General features: G+C 46.7%; 1 protein-coding gene across 1 annotated transcript in view; it reads left to right on the top strand.

Moving 5' to 3' along the window:
* The window catches only part of LOC115096908 (dynein beta chain, flagellar outer arm-like), a 630,228-nt gene that overhangs the window by 606,389 nt on the left and 2,985 nt on the right, over positions 1 to 20,854 (top strand). Inside the window, 2 exon segments of the mRNA XM_029612190.1 lie at positions 9,998 to 10,146; positions 13,288 to 13,400. Of these exon segments, the coding sequence (XP_029468050.1) occupies positions 9,998 to 10,146; positions 13,288 to 13,400 (262 nt within the window).

Here is a 20,854-nt window from a genome sequence, read left to right on the forward strand (position 1 = left end):
GCGAGGAGATTGAAACTGGAATAGGGGATTGGAGCTTTCAAATAATTCAGACCTCCTCCCTATCACGGGTCCACTTGTGTTACCTAGACAGTGTGCATAGCAGGCTGTTATTGGCTCCTCCACACACGGACTCCCTTTTTCTTGCTTAGCCGGCATCCCACTCCCATGTGGCTTATGATATATATTACAAGCTTTCACGCTCACCTCCAAATTTTCTGCGTTTTTCCCCCTCCCCATTCGCCAAGCATGTTTTTTCATAACTCTTTGTGGCGATTGTCTTGGCACTTACTTTCTTGTTCTAAAGACTCGTTTTGTTGCCGTGCCTGGCGGAGTACCCGAGAGCGACAGAAGAAAGCTTTAGTATCTGGAGTCTCTGGTGGAAGTGATGATGCGTTGTGAGTCGGGTTCAGCCCTGCGGGATATTTGGCTCCTTGCCGGCTGTTGGCAGGTGCCTGAAGTTAAACAAGTCTAAAGGTCGCGCGACCCTGGGGGTTAAGTCCTAACTTGCTGTCTGGGGAGGCTTAAACGGGCACAGTTATTGTTATGTTATTTTACTCGGGTGCTGAATTTCAAATAAAAGCTGCGGCCTTTGACCTCCCAAAGGCTATTGTTTGCGCAACTATTTGCGGAGGATGAGAGGGGAGCGGGTTGGAGGCTGGTCTAGGGTGCCTTCATATTATTACTGCAGGTGTTCTAGATAATTGCGGAAAAAGGGCTGTTTGGTTATTTAGAGAAGGTGTTTCACACCTTCATGGTGGTCACAGATCACATCAGGATATTTTTTTATGATGGGGGGGGGGGGGGGGCAGGGAGAGAAGGTTTTGACCTAAACACTGCAGAGAAATAGTTTGGTGTTAAAAGGCATCAAAGTGGAAAGTCTTAAATAGCGAGCAGAAATGAGTGCTAGAAGCAAACAATAATCCATCCAGATTTTTAACACTTTTTTCTGCCCAATAGCATTTTGATATTGCACCAGTACTGTCCATAAGAAGACGACAACTCTGTAGTCTTGGTCAGAATACCAAAGGCTACAGGCAGGTGGGACATTACATTTTGCTGCTCCTCATAATGTATGTAAAAAGGCATTTCCTTAGCAGTTAAGAGAACTGAAAATCAGTATCGGAGAATAGTAGACCAAAATTCAAATGCCATTTTCATGATAAAGGAAAAAATTCACCAGAGGATAGACTCCCTGGTTCCCTAAGTTGTCCACATTTGTTATTCACTAGTTAAGTAAGCATTTTCTGAACTGAAATATGACATTTCTATATATATTATCTTGTATTAGACAAAAACTATTTTCAGGGCACAAGTACTTCTGAAAATAAGTATTTAAGCCAATAAAAGATTTTTGCAGCAGCCAGATTTCTCACATTTAGGATTTTGTTAACAATTTGCCATTATGCTTCTTTCTTTGACAAACTTCTCCTGCTGGATCTTGGATCCATGATTTTCAAATAAGAAAATCTCTTAAAAAAAAGTGGCTCAGAAGTGCTGACCGGCAGCAGCCTGGGATCATGGAGTTTTTCAAGGAAAGATCTCTCAATTTAAATTTTGAAAGGAAGGAACCCAGACAAAATGCAAAAGCATATTCCATTTCCCTCTTCCTTACCGAATATATGGCCTGAAGCAAATCTCTTAAGCTCCCTATATATTCCAAATTTAAACTGCAAGTTCATTGCAGCAGAGCATGCAACCTATCTTTTACATTAATGGAACCATAAAAAAGTAATTATTGATTCATTAGTTCTATAATAACAGTAACCATTATATTGTATGATGCAGGATTGTGGTGTGATGTGCTCTTCTATGCAGTATCATACTTAGCAAGTTCACACTAACATAAGAAATGAAAGAGAAAATTAATTATTCCTTTAGGCCTCTCTCAGCCAATATACCTTACAGAAAATATTTGGACAAATTATAGTCTTACCTTATATCTGTAAGAGAACATAAAAAGGCTGTTCTAGTTATCAACCTACATGTGCATACTAAATCTAATAATAGTGGTTTTCTGTTTGTTTGGGGGGTTTTTGGTTAGCATGGTAGAAGAAAGGATGTGTAAGAACATCTAGTAACCCAAGACATTGTGGATCAGGTTCTTGATGCCACTAATCAGCCTGTGAGCCAGGTCATGGCTCTTGCTGCAAGAAGTTCCCATTTTCCCATAGAGATTATGCTTGGGGCTTTTGAGAAATCATGCTCGCTCAGTCAGCTCAACAACTGCCTCTAGGCAGCCATCACAGAAACTGTGCCTACAGCAGTGTGGCACTTAACCCTTCGGGGACATATACACCTGACAGAAAAGAAAAGGGCGGCTGGAAGAAGCAGAGATCCCTAAATTGGTTACACCACTAACATGAGAGGATTTCTCTAAGTGCAAAGTCATGCTGCCTTTGATGTTTTGAACTGCTGTATATGAGATAGGGACTCTTCACCTTAAATTCCAAAAAATAACCTAAACCACCTGTGCTATAAGGAAAGCTGCAAGGGTAATGCAATTTCTCCCAAAATATATACACATATGCAGCATTATGTAAACTGTCATCAGTATGGCATAAGTTGACAGAGGATGAGGAACATGCTACGTCAATGGTTTTCAACCCAGTCCCCAGAATACACCTAGGCCTGCATGCAGTGCCTCCACTATATGCATCTCTCCTGTATATTCATTGTGGAGATCCTGAAAACCTGGCTAAGTGTGCCCCAAGGAATGGGCTGAGAACCCCTGTACTAAGCTAACACGTGTCAGTTCCCACCACAACTCCTCCTTCCTTTAGCAAAGTGGCCTTGTACATTTCTGTCTCTGCTTTCTGCAGGTGGTCAGTTGGGGGTAAAAGTATACATAGTTTTGAAAAGCAAATCATTGTGCTTTGTATTATTGCTACTTATTTCTATAGTGCAACAGATGTGAACAAATCTGTTTTCCTCTCCCCAACCAAAATACCCCCATCCCTGGGAAAACCTCTTTTTTTTTTTTTTAATCTAGCTAAAATCACATATGCTGTGAAAGCCTGAGGTGAGACACTTTCAACCGGGGCTCACTCCCTGGGTAAAATGACTTTGAAAATTGCCTGCTTTCTCTCTTGCAATAGCATTGCACAGAGATATTGGTACGGGACAGTGCCATTTGGAAGCTAATCACAAAGATCTAATTTTAAATGTAAAATAGTTTACTACTCTATGAGGTTAATGAAAAGGTGCTATATGCTCTGATCGCAACATGGATTCGGATTCCAAACTTTAACCCCTATGAAATAGCGCAGAAATTTTTACACTGCAATGTGAACTTTTGTGTCTGCTGCCTGCTGTAGAGAAATCATAGCTTAGGGATACATTTTTCCTTCCAATACCACGAGAAGCACTTTTTCAATCTCTTTTGGGAGAAATCTGTGAAGTCACAGGAGCTATTTAAATTTAAAATGTCTATGTGTCATTAAATAGAATAACTGTTCCCTGTACATACCCGGATCAGTTCCCTGTACATACCCGGATCAGTCCAGAGTGTGCCAGGAAAGCCCTCCCAGGAGGGAGGGCTTTCCTGGCACACTCGCGGCGGCAGATTCACAGAAGCGCATCGCCGGGAGGCTGCTTGCTGCTCCGGAGCCCCCGGCTGACCCGTTCCCACTTAGCGCGGGAACAGCAGCCATTTTGGGCGCTTTTTGTGCCGCGGAGGAAAGAGCATTGGTGGGAGGGGGATCATCCTCCGGCCCTCTCCCCGGCCAATTCTGGCCCTGTATTGGCTCGAGGGGCCATGGGGGAGTCTCCTGATGCAGACCCTGACCCCTTGGGGGGGGGGGCTCATCCGTGGGGCCTGTGCTCTTTTCCCTGGAGTTTGTACTGCTGATGCACCAGGCTTTCCTGACCAGCAGTTCTAGCAAAAGGGGGGCTTCTAGCCTTCAGGGTTTTTCAGGCCCACCAGGTAAGGCACCCAGAAAGGAAGTGACGCCGGTGACTATTCAAGTTCACCGAGTTCAAGACCCTGTGGTACGGGAGACCGCCTGGGAGACTTCTTCCGATGATTCGGATCCGGGGGAGGGGCCAGTGGACCCAACTCCGCCCCCGTATGTCATGGGCATCGGTGCTGTGCCTGATCAGGTTCCCCTGGTGGAGGGAGATGATCCTAAGGTGCTCCACTTATTGCAGAGGGACAAACTGGTGCCTTTGATTCCTCATGTCCTCACGGAGCTGGGCATTGCGGAGTCCCTCTCAGAGCCAAGCCCAGACATAGTGAATCCAGTCCTCGTGGGCTTGCGCAGGCCTGCTAGGACCTTTCCCCTGCATGCCATGCTGAAGCAGATGATGCTCCGGGAGTGGGACTCCCTGGAGATGGGCCTCAAGGTCAGCAGGGCAATGGGCAAGTTGTATCCATTGCCTGTTGATGTGTTGGAGCTGCTGAGGCTTCCTAAGGTGGACGCGTCTGACTCCGTAGTTACCAAGTGGACGACCAACCCGGTGGCAGGATCAGCGGCTTTGAAGGATCTTCAAGATCGCAAATTGGGAGGTTATCTTAAAAGGATTTTTGAAGTCTCTGCTCTGGGCATTCGTGCTGCAGTTTGTAGCAGATATATGCTCAGGGTGAGCCTGTGCTGGGTACAGCAGTTGCAAAGTGCCAAACACCTAGCTCCTTTGGAGGCGAAGCAAGCCGAGCGGTTGGAGGCCACAGTTGCTTATGGCACGGATGCGCTTTTTGATCTCTTTCGCACCTCGTCGCACACTATGATGTTGGTGGTGTCTGCCTGGAGCTTTCTGTGGCTGCGGAACCGGTCAGCTGAAGTTTCTTCTAAGGTTCAGTTGGGGGCACTCCCTTTTAAGGGCATGCTCCTGTTTGGCTGTTATTGTTTGTAAGGTTTTGGGTGGACCCTTGGACACTGTGGCTGCTGACCACGCCCAAGGGGGGAAGTCCCATGAGGGGCCACAGGTCAGGCTCAGCTTTGGGGTCACACAACACAGAGTTATATCTTTTATTAGACAGAGTTGAGAAGCCACCAGAGGTAGCAGTAGTGAGTAGAGATGAAGCTCGGCTGGACTTAGGGTTCCTCAGGATACTGGAACAGCGATTCCCTCTATGGCTGTGCTGTAGTGGAGAAAACTGAGATCGTGAGTCCAGTGGAGCATACACAGAGTTCTGGTATAGAGCCTCGTTGGTAAAGTTACTCACACAGCGGTTTCTTCCGGAAGGTGACACAGAAGTTGGGATAGAGGCAGGCCCTCGAGGAGCGAGTACCTGGTTCCAGGGAACAACTCTGAGGAAATAAAGTTGGTAACTCACTGATGATGTAGGCAACGGTTTCTTCCAAGCAGAAGCGATAAGTTCAGGCAGCGAGTCAGGGAACATGGGCCCTCAAGGAGCAAGTACTGTTAGCGACCTGAAAGAAATGAGAGAGGCCCCCAAGGAGCGGGTACCCCGTTAGGATAAAGTACAAAGGTTGGAGAGGCAGAGTATCTAGGTACGGAGAGTGAATCTCATCCGTAAGGATTCCCTTGCTAACTCGATTAGCTAGCAAAAAGTGTAGGCATTTGTATCCGGGTTGCGTGACGTCATCACAGGGGGATGCCCCTGAGGTTCGTGCCAAAGAGAGAATAAGAAGCAGGGCCGCGCGGCGCATGTGCCCTATAGTACCTGGACAACATGGCGGGATGCAGCGCCCAAGCCGGACCGGGGATGCCAGAGAAGACGGCAGGCAGACACCACGGCAGACAGACTTCCATCAACCGCGGGAGGAGTCGCAAAAAAGGTAAGGTGGGCAGCGACAGTCGTAACATTGGGGAAGACCTGGAGCAGCTGATCAAGAACCTGGGCGATAAAAAGGTCCACAAGCTTCCGGAGGACAAGCCGAAAGGGCAGAGAGCCTTCCTTTCCACCCGCTCTCGCTTTCGGGGCCAGCGGTGTTTTCGTCAGAGCCGGGCTCAGAACACGGGACAAAGACAAGCCTCGGAGAGGTTCCAGTCTTGATCTTCAGCCTACGTGGGTGTCGAGCGACTCATGACAGGGCCGGACATGGTGCCAGTGGGGTCAAGTCTGCCCAATGAATCGAGGCCGATCCACTCCACGGATCCTATTATAGGGGGTCGGCTGACTCCCTTTCTTGAGGAGTGGGTCAAAATCACGGTGGGTTCTCAGTGTGATGGAACACGGCTACGCTTTAGAATTTGCTCTTCTGCTCCAAAGCCTGTTTCTGGTGTCCCCCTGCGGATCTCTGGCAAAGGAGTTCGTCATTTGCCAGACCCTGGATCGTCTCCAAAGTCTGGTGGCCATCGTACCAGTTCCTCAAGCAGAGCGAGGAAAGGGATGTTATTCCATTTACTTCGTCACCCGCAAGATGGAAGGGGCTTTTTGCCCCATCCTGGATTTGAAGGAGGTCAGTGTGGCCCTCAAGGTGCCTCGTTTCCACATGGAGACGCTCCGGTTGGTCATTGCAGCTGTGCAGAAGGGTGAATACCTGGCGTCCCTGGATCTAATGGAAGCCTATCTACACATCAGGATTCGTCAGGACCACCAGATTTTCCTCAGGTTTATGATCCTTGGACAGTATTTCCAGTTTTGTGCTCTGTCGTTCGGCCTTGCCACGGCTCCACGGACCTTCACCAAGGTGATGGTAGTGGTGGCGCCCCTGCGGAAGGCAGGAGAGTTGGTACATCCCTATCTGGATGATTGGCTCAACTGAGCGAAGTCGGCGAACCTATGCTCACAAGCAGTAGATATGGTTTTACGTCGCCTGCGGTCCCTGGGTTGGGTGGTCAACCTCATCAAGAGCTATCTTGTCCCCTCCCAGGTCCTGGAATTTTTGGGAGCGCATTTCGACACTCAAGTGGGTAAGGTCTTCCTCTCCGGGAACAGGATCATCAAACTGTGCAATTAAGTTCAGTCCCTGTTGCGAACCTCAGTGCCCAGAGTCTGGGATTACTTACAGGTTCTTGGTTCCATGGCATCGACCCTGGAATTGGTTCCACTGTCCGAGCAATTCTATTTCCTGTTGCCACTTAACAGACGTTGCCAGGTCCAGTCTTTCATGGTGGCTGCTACAAGAACACTTGGAGCGTGGCATGGATCTGGAGATACCCTGGAGGATGGTGGTGACGACCGATGCCAGCCTTTCCAGCTGGGGAGCAGTATGTCAAGATTGAGCGGTACAGGGCCAGTGGTCTTCGGAGGAGGCATCCTGATCGATCAATCTTCTCAAGACACGGGCCTTTCGCTTGGTTCTGGAGAGTTTCCTCACCCTTCTGTGCAATCAGGCGATCCGAGTTTTGTCAGTCAATGCAACGACAGTGGCCTATATCAACCGGCAAGGAGGAAGGAGAAGCCGTCCGGTAGCCCTAGAAGCAGAGCTGTTGATGTCCTGGGCAGAGCGCCATCTGGAGATGTTGGCGTCACACATTGCAGGGTTGACCAACTTACAAGCAGACTTCCTCAGTTGTCACCAGCTAGACCCGGGGGAATGGGAGCTGTTCGACACAGTGAGCCTGATATCTCGCCGGTGGGGCAAGCATCACATGGATCTCATGGTGACCCACGTAAACGCCAAGGTATCGCGCTTCTTCAGTTGCAGGCGGGTTCAAGGCGCAGAGGGAGTTGATGCTCTGGTAGTTCCTTGGCCACACAACGTCCTCCTTTATGTGTTCCCTCCATGGCCACTGGTGGGCAAGGAGCTCAGGAAGATTGAACTTCACCCAGGCCAAAGTGATTCTATAGCTCCAGAGTGGTCACACCGGCCGTGGTTTGTGGACCTCATGAACCTGTGCTTGGATGGGCCCCTACAATTGAGTCATCTCCCAAATCTCCTCCACCAAGTTCCATATTTTTCAATCAGGCACATTGCTTTTGTCTTGCAGCCTGGCTTTTGAGAGGCATCACTTGTGGAAGAAAGGATATCCAGAAGAGGTGATTACTACTCTACTTAGAGCCAGGAAAGCGTCTACCTCCTTGGCATATGTTCGTGTTTGGAAGGTCTTTGAGTCCTGGTGTCAGCCTCAGGGGGGTGGATCCTCGAAAAGCTTTGGTTCCCCTAGTCCTTTCCTTCCTGCAGGATAACTTCAGAAAGGATTATCGTTTAATTCCCTAAAAGCTTAGATCTCCTCTCTCAGATGTCTGCGGGGCCAGATCCAGGGTTCTTCTCTGGCAGCTCATCTTGATGTAGTGCGGTTCCTCCGCGGGGTGAAGCATCTTCGACCACTGACTCATCAGCTATGTCCATCCTGGAACTAGAACTTGGTTCTCTGGGGTTTGAGCGAAGCACCTTTTGAGCCTATCAGGAGGGGCTACCTTTAAAGGATCTCATGTTGAAAGTGGTGTTTCTAGTGGCAATTTGTTCAGCCAGGAGAGTGCCTGAGATTCAGGCCTTATCCTGTGCACATCTTGGACTCTGGAGTTTCGCTTAGAGCTATCCCATCCTTTTTGCCAAAGGTGGTCTCCGCTTTTCATCTGAATCAATCAGTGGAGCTTCCGGCCTTTACGGATGTGGAGCTGAAGGATCCTTATTACAGAGAGCTGAGGCATCTAGATGTCAGGTGAGCCTTGTTGCACTATTTGGAGGCTACCAATGGATTCCGTTTATCGGATCACCTGTTTGTCTTATGGCAAGGTGCAAAGAAAGGACAGAAGGCATCTAAAGCCACTGTCACTCATTGGTTGAAGGAAGCCATTGCATCAGCATATATCTGTTGTGGTCGCTCAGTCCCAGAAGGGCTGAAAGCTCATTCTACTCAAGCGCAGGTGGCTTCCTGGGCAGAATGCCAGCTGGTCTCCCCACAGGAAATCTGCAGGGCGGCTACCTGGAAGTCTTTACACACTTTTGCTCAACACTACCATTTGGACGTCCAGCATTTGGATGCCGGCAACTTTGGGGCCAGTGTTGTTCGAGCGGTTCTCTCACAGTCCCACCCTAATTAGGTGAAGCTTGGGTACATCCCAGCAGTCTGGACTGATCCGGGTACGTACAGGGAAAGGAAAATTGGTTCTTACCTGCTAATTTTTGTTCCTGTAGTACCATGAATCAGTCCAGTGCCCACCCACTGAGGGGTTAAGGGTATGTGGGGGAGAGGCCGCTTGAGCTGTTCTATTTTCTCTAGCCTTTTCTGAAGAATGGCATAGGCTTTTCGTAATTCACAAGTAGGTTGGTCTATAAGTTTGTTCTGTTTGGTTAAGAGTAAATACTGAGGAGCAGCAGGTGGCATACCAAGTTAAGAGAAGGTGCCCGAGAAACTTTCTCTGTCTCCATCTGCTGGAAGGGAGGCAAAACCCAGCAGTCTGGACTGATCCATGGTACTATAGGAAAGAAAATTAGCAGGAAAGAACCAATTTTCCTTTGGAGAGTCAATATGGTGATTTATCTTATATGGGATGGGGAGATAAGAGGAAGGGGAGGATTTGGCAGCAAGCATAGTTATGTATGTATGACAGAGATGTGTGAAATGTTCACAATCCAAATCTGGATACGCTCTCCATGTACCCAGCAACTTCAGATTTATACCAGATTTGCTGGTGAAATAATATTGGCTATTTCTGTTAGAACTGGCAAAAATAAAATCTGACGAGAGTCTGCAGAAACTGTCTTTGAGTTTCTTGAATGAATGTCCCGTCGATTCGACAAGCCTGTTTGACTTTCCACAAGTTCGGCAAATCGGCGGGAACTTCTATTTTCACTAACTTGGTGCATCTCTAGTGTGATAGACAGTCTACACACTTTACCTTTCACTGATGCCAATTAGATGTGCAAGTAGCTGCATACCAGTAAAAACTCAGACCGAATTACCTGATTAAAATTGATTTTACTTATTAAAATTGATATTATACAGTATATGTATAGGCAATGGGCATATGGATATGAACAATCTCTTACCTAGTTTTCCCCAACATACTCTGTACCAGGTCCAAAGAAGTCGATAGCTTAGCTACACACACTTTGTGAACCCTCTTTTACTGCAAGGAAAAGCTGCGGTGCATATCTCCACCTCTCTCAAAGACGGTACTGACCACAGGACTTTGTTGTTTCAGTTTTGCGTTCTGAAGCTGCCTCTCCCCTGCCCACGGCCGCTGAAGCAGTGGCATCTGAAGAGAGTTGCCATAATACTGAATCCCGAACCGGATGACCTTCTCCCGGTGAAGTCAAAGAACTCTATGGTGGCTAAGAGGAGAGAACAAAGGTAAAAAGAAAAAAAAAGCCCAGCTATCAAACCAGCAAGATAAATCTATAACTAACATTGAGGTAGGCTTAAGCTGTTGTTTCCTCAGTTTTCTTTGATCTCACGAGTAAACAACTTATGCTGCGAGAAAAGAAACGCAGGCAAATGAAATTTGTGGCATTGGGTAATTGCAACTTTCTTTCCCTTACGTATTTTATGGTTGATAACACTAGAAATCTGACTGAAAATGCATTTAGGGCAATGTTCGGAGGGCGCGATCTGTGTGTACACGTCAGTGTTTGAACTCTGAAAGAGCAAGCCATGTGTGCTGTAAGCTGCTGTCCTACCTGGTTAGTGCCTTCGCTCTGGCACGTCACTAGTACCTTCTCCTCACTGGAAATACTTATTTTTTTGGATTTACTGCAACAATAACCTTAAACTGAGTTGCGTCTTACATTCTGCATTACCCCCACTGTATTACTGGTAAGCACATTCATACTTTGATATGCTCTAAACCAATGGAGACGGCAAATTTTGCAGAGAAGATTCCCTAAAGAATTAAGCAAATATCTTCATGGTTCCTGGCAGAACTGATACTTTGGCACATGTGGATTATTTAACAAACTGTCATGTAAACGCACACTTGCCTTGTCTCCTAGGTGGCTCAAAATCTGGGGAATCTGGATAACGCGTGAAGATTTTTTTTTTTCACTCCTGTCTTTTTTTGGGGGGAGGGTGAGTTCTCGCTTTCAGGGATAAGACTACTTCCAAAGGCCGGAAAAGAACATTGAAAAGTGTGTGCCCAGGAACGTGGGTGACACACTGAAGCCTGCTTGCGTGCATTCATGAAATGCACAGAATAAATGGAAATAAGCCCTGAACCTGCAGAGGAACGTCAGGTGAAGTCTGTAGCCCTGGTTTTCTCTGCAGCAGCTCTCAGGGGTTAAATTCTGCAGCGTGTTTGCATAAAGATCTGCACCAGGAAAACAGATTTATTTTTACAGGAAAATTTCTTTAAAGGTTTAAATATTTTTCTTCAGAGCAAAGTGTGTTTTCTAACTTTTCACTGTGGGTTTATCAACTCAATTAAGTAAAAAAAAACAACAAAAAACCGTTAAAATGTCTTGAGGTACCAATTCTTTTTCATGATTTTGGGTAGCAAATATTTTACTCATCTGTTTCAGTGTGTAACCAGTCTCTGATAATAATGCTTAGGAATTGAAATTCTGAACACATACACCACCACATGTCACATTTTAGCACAGCACAAGCGTTGGCGTTAAATCTTTTGTTTAAGACAAGAAGCTCCATGCAGAACCAATGGTGCCTGCTTCGCGGGACGTATGCCTACGTCAGCACATATGCATGGTGGACCTTCTGATACGCACTGAAAATCTGGTGTGGACAGAGCACGAAACATAAAGGGGGCTAATCTTCTCAGCGACTACCATCAGGACAAAGACTGTGCATACTATTTCACCTGCAGAATTTGCACCAGTTCTCAAAGTGAAACTACGCATGCAGTTTATCCATGAAAATTGCCACAGATACAAAGTACGCAAGGTCGATTGCTTTGTTTGTGCGGGAAGAATTCTGCTTGAAAAGTGCATGCATTCATTTGAAGATGCAAGCTAGATGTGCTAAAATTAGCCTATATGTACATAAGTAGCTTGCACTCCCGTGCAGTATATTTTATAAACATCAAAATATGTGGCATATTTTTGTTCTCGTGTGCACATTTTTGCGCAAAAAGGGGGCAGTCTGGGGCATCCCGGAGCAGGGCTAAGAGTTGGTGCACAAGTTGCTATTTTATGAGAGACTTACATGCATTCATTTGGCGACTTATTTGTGTAGTTTAACACCTGCTGATTATCTTACATGATTGATATCAGACCCATCTATTGGGCGGGAGGTCTGGGTGAACTGGGGAGTGGGGGGGGGGGAGGAGTTCAGCATGAAGAGCTAGGAGGGTCTCGATGAGCTAGAGAAGGATTAGGTGAATTGGTGATTAAAATTACACACACAGGTTTTAAAATATTCCAATTTATGCATGCACATAGGGTTTCACATGAGTAATTCACAAATTTTTTTTATGCATATAAGCAGGTATGCTTTTTAAAATAAGTACACCTGTTTTATAATCTGCATGTACCTAAAACACTGTACTAGATCTCTGCGCAGACAAATTCATGCATATGTGGGGTCATGTGGAGTTGTTTGAAGGGTACCCTCCTTGTGCATGCTCTTCCTCTCCTGCCATAACCCCCCTCTGGGAACACCTCTTCTCAAAGTGGCAGCTGCAGGCTTTTAGCCGCATTGAGGGTAGAAAATTGTCAGAGAGCCGATTTGCATGCCTACAATGCTTTCTGTCCTTGGAAAGTGCTTTGAGAATCGGTCAGAAAAGTTTTGGTGGGGGAAAGACTCACGGACACACACACAGACAGAAACGAGAATCTCATAAGCCGCCTTCCCTTTGGAAAGGAGGCTGTAAAAGGAGAAGGTGCTTGAAAAGCATGTTGTAGCTACATTTGTCTAAACCGAGTACTTCCCTACTGGTCCATTAGATTTACATCTGACGTTTACAGACAGAAGTGTTCCATTCTTTAAGCGCTCATAAGACCGTTGCACTCGGTACTTCTTAGGTATAGAGTAACTGTATATTCTTGCACTCTTAAGTCCTGATTTTCAAAAGCATTTATGTGCATAAAACTCAGTTTTGTTCACGTAAATGGGCTTTTAGAAAAATTGTCCCGGGGGTTGTGCACGGAAAACTATGCACGGAAGCAATTTCGCACATACTTTTACGCGATTTAGAAAGAAGTGTTCCTAGGGAGGGGTGGGGGTTGGGCAGAGAAACCATTCATGTGCATTCTTTTGATTTTTGAAGTCATGCATGTAAAGGTAGATGTACACATTTTTGTCTGCTGCCTAGCAGTGGTTGTAAATGTGTGCACGTATGCCATGTTCTGTGTACACCCAAGGATTTTCAAAAGCAGACTTATGCAGGTAAGTCTGTAAGTCTTTTGTGAAAATTTTGGCTTAAGTCTGCATACACAGTCTACATGTGAACTTTCTTTTTCAATATTCTACTGTATAATATTCTACTCTCTTAATAAGCCTCTGTGAGATTTCCTGAGCAGTAACTGCTTCTCTGTATTCCAGAGTATTGCCCAGAACTGATAAATCAGCATGCACCAAGAAACTTGACAGAAATCTTGTAGGATCATATTATCAGCAGACGCCAACTGAGCTAGCAAGTCATCATAAAGAAGCAGGTAAGAGAATAGGAGGATACCTAGAAGCCAGTGTACTAAACTAAGCTGATGTTCATGATAGCATTATCGACGCTTTTAATGCACATTATTTAGTTTCGTGAACATCAGTGCAAAATCTATCCAGAATAGATAATGGACTGCATAATTATGCAAATCAATGAAAATGTTAAAGCAGACCCATTAACCCAAGAAACAACTACACCTTGGGGAAGTGAAGTGTGTTTTCGTTAATGTCAGCATTAATTTGTAAACTTTGACACAAGAAATTTACCTCCAAAGTGATTTACATTTCCTGTTCATACCCAGATCAGTCCAGACTCCTGGAATTATGCCTCCCTTCCCGCAGATGGAGACAGAGAAAGTTTCACTGGCACTGGCATATAACCCGGAGTGCCACCTGCAGTCCTCCAGTATTTCTCTGTCTCCAGCAGATGGTAGAGGTGCAGTCCCTGCAGTCTGGAGGGAAAAAAAAAAAGGGGGGATAGAGAATTTTTTTCAAATGTGTGGATTTGTCCTCCCAGGAGGTTGATAGGCCCTGGTGGGGCTATCCCTCTTGGTGTTGCTGAGTACGAGCAGGGGGTCGGGGACCCTGGTTTGCTTTGTTCTTTCATTGCCCAGGGAGGGGGGTGTATAGCTGGTGGTCTGGTTTCCCCCCCCCCTCCCCCAGGAGAACAACTTGAAGCTTAGCAGCAGCTCTTCTATCAGAGAAATAGTTATTTTTTTTCTTTGCTTGTTCAGTAAAGTTAAAAAAAAAAAAAGTTAAACTTTTCAACAGAGGAGTGCCAAGGTTTTGGCGCCCAGGAAGGCTGCGCTAGACCTTGGCAGGGCTGCGGGAGGTTTGCTGAGTGGCAGTGTTAGTTTACCGTGCGGCGCAGCAGTGCCATTGTTGCCATGTGATCGGGCCTAGTCGCAGTTGGAGCGTTTCGTGCTTGCATACTGCGCGGCAGTGCCTGCTGCTCTTGCGGTGATGCGCACGCATGATTATTGCGTGCCGGTCTGTATTCCCGCTGCCTCTCCAGAGGCAGTGGGAATACAGACCGGCTGCCTGAGGCCGCGTTGGAGTGACAGCCAAGAGCGAAATCAAGCGTGGGAACACCTGACAAGTTGGCGCCCCCTCCCCCTGTCGGCATGGGAAAGACAGCCATGTTGTCCGGGGCTGAAGGCCTGTCGAGGCTACTTCAAGGGTGTGAAAATCTCCCCCCACTGCTGTCGCCGGTGCTAGCCGCCATACTGACCCCGACTCTGATGAGGAGGGGATTCCCTCTGGTGCCGAGTTGGGAGATTCTGTTCCTTTTTCCTCAGAGTTCGTCCTCCTGTTACGTGAACCATATATGGCGCGAAATGCACTGGCCAGGCAGACCGCGCAGAGAAGCCAGGTGTTCTGGGGCCAGCTAAGAGACCAGCTGCTTCTGGAAGTCAGGTTCCGAATAAGGCGCCTAGGGTTCTAGGGCTGAGGACAGCGCTGGGCAGTCCGGATATAGACTCTGATGAATCAGAAGGGGCTCTGCAGGTTTCCAGACTTCCGGACCCTTCTGGGTTAGGCAACGATCTGACTGAACCCGATATTAACCCGGATACCCCGGACCCAGATGGAGGGTTGAATCAGGTGCTCATGGCCAAAGGGGATGACCCTAAGGTGGTGCGTTTATTCCAGAAGGAAGAGTTGTGGCCCTTAATTCGTCATGTTCTGGAGGAGCTTGGGATCAAAGTTCCTCAGGAGGAATCTGACCAGGAGGGTGTGGACCCGGTCATGGATGGCCTGACGGGTCCAGCGAAAACCTTCCCGTTTTCACAAATCTGTGAAGAAACTTGTCATCAGGGAGTGGGACACTCCCGAGATGGGACTCAAGGTAAGCTGGGTGATGGCAAAGTTGTATCCATTGCCTGAGGACATGCTGGAGTTGTTGGCGATCCTTAAGGTGGACGTGTCGGTGTCTGCAGTCACTAAGAAGACCACTATTCCTGTGGCTGGTTCGGCGGCACTAAAGGATGTGCAGGATAGAAAGTTGGAGATTCATCTCAAAAAGATATTTGAGGTCTCGGCTCTTGGCATTTGGGCTGCTGTGTGCAGTAGCTTCATGCAGAGGGCCAGTTTGCACTGGGTTCAGCAATTACAAACCACGAGACCGCTATCTCCATCCGAGGCTAAGCAGGTGGAATATCTGGAAGCAGCAGTGGCTTATGTAGCAGATGCGTTATAGCACCTCCTTAGAATGTCTTCCAGAGTAATGATGTCTGCAGTATCAGCCAGGAGGCTCCTTTGGCTGAGGAACTGGTTGGTCTAAGTCTCGTTTAGGGGCATTACCTTTCAAGGAGAAGCTCCTGTTTGGGGAAGAGACTAAAGGGCATAGGCTTCCAGAGGATATGCCCAGAGGAAACAGGAGTTCCTTTTCTGGGAGACTCCGGTTTTGATCAAACAGATGGTTTCAGCCAAATAGGGCTTCAGCGGGAGCTCAGAAGCAAAGTGCCGGGAGGCAGCAGTCCTGGAACATGTCCTTTCGAGGTGACAGAAAGTCAGGCAGAGATGGCCTTGGTCAGGGCTCTGGTGGAGCCAAGTCCTCCCAAAGAAGCGAGGCCAGTCCACTCCTCTCTTCCTCGGATTGTAGGCCATCTGGATCTATTTTACGAAGAGTGGATCAAGGTCACGTCAGACTGCTGGATTCTCAGCGTCATAAAAGATGGTTACGTGTTAGAATTCTCTCGCCCGCTGTGGGACTTATTTATGGTTTCCCCTTGCTTCGCTCGACAAGAGACAGGTGATTCAGGAAACCATGGACCAGTTGCATACTCTGGGAGCTGTAGTTCCCATTCCATTGGGGGAACGAGGGACAGGAAGGTATTCCATATATTTTGTGGTTCCAAAAAAGGAGGGCTCCTTCCATCCAATTCTGGATCTAAAGAAAGTGAATGTGGCTCTCAAGGTTTCCCAGTTTCAAATGGAAACTGTGTGTTCAGTGATTGCAGCAGTGCACAAGGGGGAGTTTCTGGTTTCCCTGGAGTTGTCCGAAGCACCAAACCACCAGCGGTTTCTCCGCTTCATGATTCTCAGGAAACATTTCCAGTTTTGTGCCCTTCTGTTTGGATTAGCGACAACGCCTCGTATGTTCACCAAAGTGATGGTGGTGATGGTGAAAGCACTCAGGAAGGGGGGCATCTTGGTTCATCCATATCTGGATGATTGGCTTATTTGGGCGAAGTCGGAAGTCCTTGGTACTCAGGCAGTGGCTCAGGTCCTCCAGCAACTGAGGTCCCTGGGTCGGGTGTTGAACCTGCCAAAAAGTCATCTCTCCCCGTTTCAGGTTCTGGAGTTCTTGGGTACATGTTTCTACACCAGGCTAGGAAAGGTTTTCCTCATGAGGGAGCGTATTCTGAAACTTCAGAAGCAGGTGCACAGGCTGTTGGAAGCTGCAGTTCCCAGGGTCTGGGATTACCTTCAGGTATGGGGCTTAATGGCCTCAATGTTGGAATTGGTCCCTTGGGCTTTTGTACATATGGGACCCATTGTCGGAGCAGTTCCATCTGCCTCTGTCACTTGAGGAGCCTGCCAGGTCCAGTCTCTCATGGTGGCTTGGTCAAGAACAGCTGAGACGCGGAGTAGACTTGGAGGTTTCGAATTGGGTGGTAGTTATTACCGATGCCAGTCTCGCCAGCTGGGGCCCAGTATGCCAGAATCAGTCGGCCTAGGGGCAGTGGTCCGAAGAAGAGTGGTCCTGGTCTATCAATCGTTTGGAGGTGAGGGCAGTGAGGTGCACCTTTGTGGCATTTCTGCCTTTTATGAGTGGTCGCTCAGTGCGCATCCTGGCAGACAATACAACCAAGGTAATTTGTATCAACCATCAAGGGGGAACCAGGAGTCTAGCAGTGGCCCTGGAAACTCAGGAGATATTTCTGTGGGCAGAGTGACATCTAGCTATGCTAGCAGTGTCTCACATTGCCGGGGTGGACAATGTGCATGCAGATTTTCTCAGTCGTTAGAAGCTGGACCCCGGGGAGTGGGAGCTGTCAGAGGAGGCATTGGCTCTGATATGTTGCCCGTGGGGAACTCCTCGCCTGGACCTGATGGTGACCAAAAGAACGCCAAGACTCCCTGATTCTTCAGTTGCAGAAGAGGGTGTAGATGCTCTAGTTCTGCCCTGGCCCAAAGGGATTCTTCTATACATGTTTCCTCCGTGGCCCCTGGTAGGGAAACTGATACAGCGCATAGAAAATCATCCTGGCAAAGTGATTCTGGTGGTGCCAGAGAGGCCAAGGCACCCGTGGTTTGCGGATCTGGTCAACCTGGCGGTGGACGGTCCTCTCTGGCTCACGCATTTGCCGATACTATTTCGGCAAGGTCCAATATTTTCAGATCGGACAGATTGCTTCTGTCTAGTAGCTTGGCTTTTGAGAGGAAGCATTTGAGAGAAACAGGAAATATGTAGGTTGTCATTACCACCTTGTTGCAGGTTAGGAAGACTTCCACTTTGCTGTCATATGTAAGGGTCTGGAAGGTCTTTGAGTTCTGGTGCACAGATCAAGGAATAGAAGCAAATCAGGCTACACTAACATCTTGGCTCTTTTACAGAAAGGTTTGGTTAAAGGTTTGGCCTTTAACTCTGTTAAGGTTCAAGTTGCAGCCTTGGGCTGTTTATGGGATAAGGTGCATGCTTTGTCCTTACCTGCGCATCTGGATGTGGTTTGTTTCCTCCGAGGAGCAAAGCATCTGTGTCCTCCGGTGCGGAAAGTATGTCCCTCATGGAATCTTAATCTTGTCCTTAAAGGATTGTGTACAGCTCCTTTTGAGCCTTTGAGAAGGGCAACAGTAAAGGATCTCACTTTGAAGGTGGTGTTTCTGGTAGCCATTTTTTCCACCCGGAGGATCTCTGAACTGCAAGTGTTATTGTGCAGGGAGCCTTTTCTGAAGATTTCAGATTCCGGGAAATCATCAGAAAAGGTGCCCTCTTTTCTCTTGAAGGTGGTGTCCGCTTTCCATTTGAATCAGACCATGGAGCTTCCAGCCTTTCCAGATTTGGGCTTGTGAACCCCGCATGCTAGAGAATTATGTTGGGTGGATGTCAAGAGAACTTTATTACGGTACCTCAAAGTCACCAATAGTTTCAGGGTGTTCGACCATCTCTTTGTGCTGTGGAGCAGACCTAGGAGAAGACAGAAAGCTTTGAAATCCATGATAGCAAGATGGTTGAAAGAAGCAAAAGGTTCGGCTTATATCTGCAAAGGCAGTCTGGTTCCGGAAGGATTGAGGGCACATTCAGTTACGTCTCAGGCGACTTCGTGGGCCGTGTCAATTGGTGTCGCTGCAAGAAATTTGTCAGACAGCTACCTGGAAGTCATTGCACATTTTTGCTAGACATTATTGTTTGGACGTCCAAGTCCTGGAGACTGCAGATTTTGGTGTGTGTGTCCTTCGAGCGGGACTCTCCCAATCCCACCCTGGTTAGGGAAGCTTAGGTACATCCCAGGAGTGTGGACTGATCCAGATGTGAACAGAAAATGAAAATTGGTTCTTACCTAGTTATTTTCATTCCTGGAATACTACAGATCAGTCCAGAGTCCTGCCCGGTTATGAGGGAGAGTACGCTCGTATTTCTGTCATGCTGATATATATAGGCTATAGAACTGGTGATGATTTCAAGTTTTTTCTCCTGGTTTGGAGTTATAAAGCGAAGACTTATGAAATTAGTTTTCTTTCAAGTGGGGTTTTTCCCTTTTTTCCCTGCTCATCTGTGGGATATTGTTAGCATTTTGTTAGGTTGGTTATGTAGCGAATCTTGGCTTGGGTACAGGTCAATACTGGAGGACTTCAGGTGGCACTCGGGTTATGTGTCAGTGCCAGTGAAACTGATCCGTGGTATTCTAGGAACCAAAATTAGCAGGTAAGAACCAATTTTCCTGTCATTAACATGGGTCGTTAACAAAAGTAATTAATGCACATTAATGGCCCATGTTAGCACATTTTAGTTCATGGGCCTCTTAGTTCATTATTGGTTTACTTGTTCTTTAAGGGCATGATTCACTCAAATTCTCTTTGGCTTCTTTGGGATCCAAAGCATGCACCCATTTTAAATACTGATATTCGTGGATATTTAAAAAAAAAACAAAAAAACAGAAAGGAAAATGTTCATCCCAGACCAAAAGTGAAAGTTACTTGGAACAATCAAGGGGAAGAGACTCTCCATTCTGCCCTCAAACATGTCTACAAATGCCATTATCCCAAATATGTATGCACCTTTTAGTATTATCTGAAAGGGTAAATAACTGCCCTTACTTCTTCATAACCAAAAATCCTCTTAGCCCAGGAATTCTGTCACTGTTTTGCCTCCTCCCACCTCGCCTTGGGAGGCCATTTCATGCATCCCCCTCCCTTTCTATAAACACTGTCCACCTATTTAATATTCTAGGCTTATTTGAACTTGTTTGCTTTCACCTGAGAGGGTTTTCATATAAGCATAATTCCAATCAGCACAGACCTGGCCTCAGAATTATTCAGAAAAGACTCTTATTGAATCCTGCTATTTGGAGAAAGGGCTCGTTTTCCTGCCAGTGGAATGCTATGTCAGATTGTGACCTCAATGTATCAGCTTACTTTCATGCTTGGCCCACTTTGACCTCATTTCTTACCATGGACTTAAAAAGGACCTCGGTTCTTCATGTCTTTATTTGGTTATGTGATACTATAGCCTGTTTTTTTTTTTCTGTTATTTGCCAGTCAAATCAAAAGGATGACAAAATGCAACGTTTGCAGTTCTTTGCCTGCAGGCATATATTGTCCCCCATGAGCTTTTTTTTTTTAATTTTTTTTGCCAGCTTTCATCCAACATATTCTTTTATTCTTTACACCAGCGCAGTCAGTTTTCTCCTTTTTAAATTGAATGGAGCAGACAGGCACAGCTGTGCTGAAATGGTAGCATAGCAAAGGTCAGCCAGCTACCTGGGCAGGAATTGCCTCTTTAAAAACATCAGGCCAGGGGGCACAGGGGATTTCTCCTTTCAGCCACTGGATGAGGGCCAGGTGTACTACTACCTGCTGCTCCTGTGTATCTGGGGCGTTAGTAAAGTTAATTTAAGAGGGGTAATGCAAAAATAAAAAAACGCGTTTGTATGTTGAGTCAAAGCAGTATTTTACTGGACCTTTTGTCCGTAAAGTGGGATAAAAAATCAATTTACAATGCTGTGTGTGAAAAATTAAGAAATTGCTAAATTTTTAGATGTGCTTTGGGAGGCAATTTTTAGAAGCTATTTACTCATGTAAATACCGTTTTACTCAGGTACAATGTTTAAATATCACAGAGCTCTTACTCAACTAACAGTATGTGCAGGAATCAACAATGTGCATAGTTTTACATAGATAACAAGTAGGTATTCCCAGGGAAATGTTTAGGGAAAGGGAGGGATGTAAGGTGCATAGATGACATTTTCAAATCTGTGCTTGCTATTTTAAAAGGAAAAAGTATCTG

This window comes from Rhinatrema bivittatum, chromosome 8 (genome assembly GCF_901001135.1).
Source record: "Rhinatrema bivittatum chromosome 8, aRhiBiv1.1, whole genome shotgun sequence".
Taxonomy (NCBI): Eukaryota; Metazoa; Chordata; class Amphibia; order Gymnophiona; family Rhinatrematidae; genus Rhinatrema; species Rhinatrema bivittatum.